At 38.2% G+C, this 3300-nt stretch overlaps 1 protein-coding gene across 1 annotated transcript in view; it reads right to left on the reverse strand.

Annotated features, from left to right (window-relative positions):
- Positions 1-1163: 1163 nt before the first annotated feature.
- LOC107578822 (prolyl 4-hydroxylase subunit alpha-1-like) overlaps positions 1164-3300 on the reverse strand; it is a gene marked incomplete at its 5' end in the record, with an annotated part of 3079 nt that continues 942 nt past the window's right edge. The window contains 4 exons of the mRNA XM_016264733.1: positions 1164-1394; positions 1943-2136; positions 2411-2662; positions 2750-2887. Coding sequence (XP_016120219.1) covers positions 1179-1394; positions 1943-2136; positions 2411-2662; positions 2750-2887 — 800 coding nt within the window. The remainder of the gene's footprint in view (positions 1395-1942; positions 2137-2410; positions 2663-2749; positions 2888-3300) is intronic.

Consider the following 3300-nt stretch of genomic DNA (forward strand, 5'->3'; position numbering starts at 1 on the left):
AATAATGATCTTTAAAAAAGCATCATATGACCCCTTTAAAATTTCTCAATGGTAGTGTAAAAAAACATTCTTTTACCTTGTCAAAATGAGCTCTGTTTTCAGCACGTCGTTCTAGTCCATGTTGCTTTAAATGCTAATGAGCTCTGCTGACCCCGCCCCTCTCTTCTGTGGGGTGACCAGCAGTACTGTTTACTTTAGCCGCGAAACTCGCTAACTAGCGCATATTAGGAAAGGCAATTTGCAAAGATTAATAAAAAACCTTATACTCACTTCTTGTGTAGATGAAGCTCGATCACGAATGATTCGCGCGAATATAGACGCATTTAGGCAGATCGGGGATCAAATTTTCCCTTCAAAACGAAAGTAAGGTTAATCCTCTGCGTCTTTAGCGGCTCAGATGACGGGGATAAATGACGACTGCTATGTTCATTATTACATTCAACAACAAAACACCTCAATCGCTTAATCGGAGACATTCTTGTCTTCCCCTGAACCGGAGTCGACACAATGGTGGACTGATTACAGCTCACTCAGGGCGGGTCGAAGGTAAGACGGCCTTGTCAATCAACTATCGTGGGAGGGGCCTGTGCAGAACTACGTCATTCTGACAGGAATCTCAGAACAGCCTAATTTGAGAAAGGGGATTTAAAAAAAACCACTGGGTGGCTTTTTATCATTATAGGATGGATGCTTACACTCACATCCAACACACATTTATGTTCAAACAACAACAAAAGTGAATTTTGCATCCGATGACCCCTTTAAGAGATGAAACTTTCATGTTACAGTGGAAAAATACTTGCGCACCTTCAAATAATTTTAGGGATGCATGTTTTTGTAATGGACATTAAAAAAAGTCCATTTGAGCTTTCTCTTCATCATATTTGATGTGTTCTATGTATGTGCCTTGATCAGTGTTTACATATAAATAAATACTTTAATTAAATCTGTTCATATATAAAGTGATCATGTCTCTTCAGAAGACTTTACTTCTACATTGTCTTTATAAACTTTTTGAAGCTTGAAATCTTTGCATGGACTTTCAATGGATGGACAAAGATTATGATTGAATATTAAAAATATCTTGTGTTTCTAAGATCAATGAAAGTCCTCATGAGGTGAGTAAATGATGACCCTTTAAGATTATCCACAGAAATTGTGTGTGTGTGGCCAAAACGTTATATAAATATTTGAATGTGTATAAAAGTTGAACTCACCCTTGGTTTGGCCAACTCCTTGACCTTCTCCATTTCTTTTTCTGATATAATATCATGGTAACGGATGATACGTGGACGATCCCATTCATCCTCTTGTTTCACTGGGCCGATTATGTAAAAAGGATGTCTGTTACTGTTGTAGTAACGGCAGAGCAAACGTCTCTGTCTGCGAGGGCTCTGTAAGATCGAGAATTTATTTACATATTAGACAATTCATTTATATCTTGGCCATGACAAATAAATAAAATGGTTGGTATTTCATGCTCTTTCACAGCATTACAAGTTGGTTTCAACATGATGAACCAGGTAGGCACTGTCATGGAAAAACTCATTCGCTAGTTGCCTAAAGCTATGTAAGTGCCATCTCACTAAAGCATTTGAGTTTTTTTATGACTTATTTTTGCAGTATGCATTGGGCTTTGGTCGACTGAATGGACAAAAATAGAGCTTTGTGTTATGGCCGTATTACCACCTTGGGTGTGCATAAATAATTTAAAGTCCTGTCTTTAATAATTAATTACCTCATATACCTTTATAAATAAGTCAAGTTACATCAATGCAAAGTAAAAAAAAACAGCTGAAATGGCTGAATTAGGTGGCTGAGGAGCTAGAGCTGCACTGATATATTAAAAATGAATCAGCTAATGCATCAGCATTTCGTGCTTAATGTGACATTCTAGTGAATATTTACGTTAATGCAGCCATTACAGTATTTTATTATTCACCATTCTGACTCCTTGTCCTCTACATAGCTGCTCGTATTTCCTCTTTTCAGGGAGATATTCCCCTTTCCCAACCGTCTTTTCTTGTTCTTTCTTGCTCTCTTCCTTGACACTCTGCTCCTTCTCAGCCTTCTTCTGTTTGGCTAGCTGGTATTCAAAATACTTTAGGTTCCCAAGTGCTCGCTGGTGCTCAGGATCTGTACGGGAGAGATAAATGTGTTAAACATTTTGTAATAGTTTGGACAACTGTTGAATGTCTCAAATATCTCTAATAGTCAACATTTAAGCAACAGCCGAGGAACAGTTTTTCTGTCAAATATATTGCAATATGAAAAATGCACTTGATTTTTTGAACATATATATTTAGAAAAGCATATATTATATTATATAAATCACAGTCTGCACGATTTGACAATCACACTAAGCCATATTGTGATATGATTTATATTGAGTATTGTAGATCAGACTAACCCACACTCAGCAGTCTCTTGGTATGGTTCAGAGCTCTTTCCAGCTCCCCCTGCTGGTAGACTGAGTAGCTGAGGTAGTCCAGCACTGTCACAGTTTCAACGCTGGATTCTTCTCCTTCATCCAGTTGCTTGAGAGCCTGGGCCATCCATAACTCTGTATGGTAGTAGTCTGCTTCAGAATAGGCGATTTTTCCCAGCTCAAAACAATCCTCTACCGTCATGGTGCTTTTAAACGGCAAGCCTGTAGTAACACCTACAAGAAAACATGCAATGAGATGTCATACAAATGCAAAAAAGGTATATCTGAAGTATGTTTGGAAAGAGAAGAGCTCATGCTCACCAGGCAGGTCTCCAGAAGAGATGATCTGTGTGTCCAGTTGATAGGTGTCCTGCAGTCGGAGGAGAGCTTTGGCTGCACCGGTCTGGTCTTCATCATTAGGGAAATACTGACGTTGAATAGTCAGGTTTGAGATAAAACCTAGAAGAAAATATGTTTATCTTTTAATAAGAAAAAAATATATAATAAGAACATCTTGAGTGTACAATCACTAGGACACGTTTCTCAATACATAGGTCACTTTTTTAAAACTCAAACAACTTTAAGCTTGGCACAACAACAAAAATTTGCATCCAAAATGCACTAAAACTACCATACATGTTTCAAATCAACTCATCCTTCCATAGTCATATCTAATTTAACTGAAAGTGCTGCTCCTCTCTACAGAGCAGACGGAGCGAGAGAGAGAGGTGTGCGCGCTGTGAAAGCAAGATCTTGCGCTCGTGTGGCAGTGAGTCAAAGAGACTCGCTAAGGTTTGTTCGCTTTTTTGGAAAAAAGTCACTTAGGTGGGTATGAAACGTTGCTAAATCTAGTGAAAAAAAGTCGCTAAGTT

The sequence above is a fragment of the Sinocyclocheilus grahami genome, unplaced genomic scaffold (assembly GCF_001515645.1).
Source record: "Sinocyclocheilus grahami isolate Dianchi unplaced genomic scaffold, SAMN03320097.WGS_v1.1 scaffold12171.1, whole genome shotgun sequence".
NCBI lineage: Eukaryota > Metazoa > Chordata > Actinopteri > Cypriniformes > Cyprinidae > Sinocyclocheilus > Sinocyclocheilus grahami.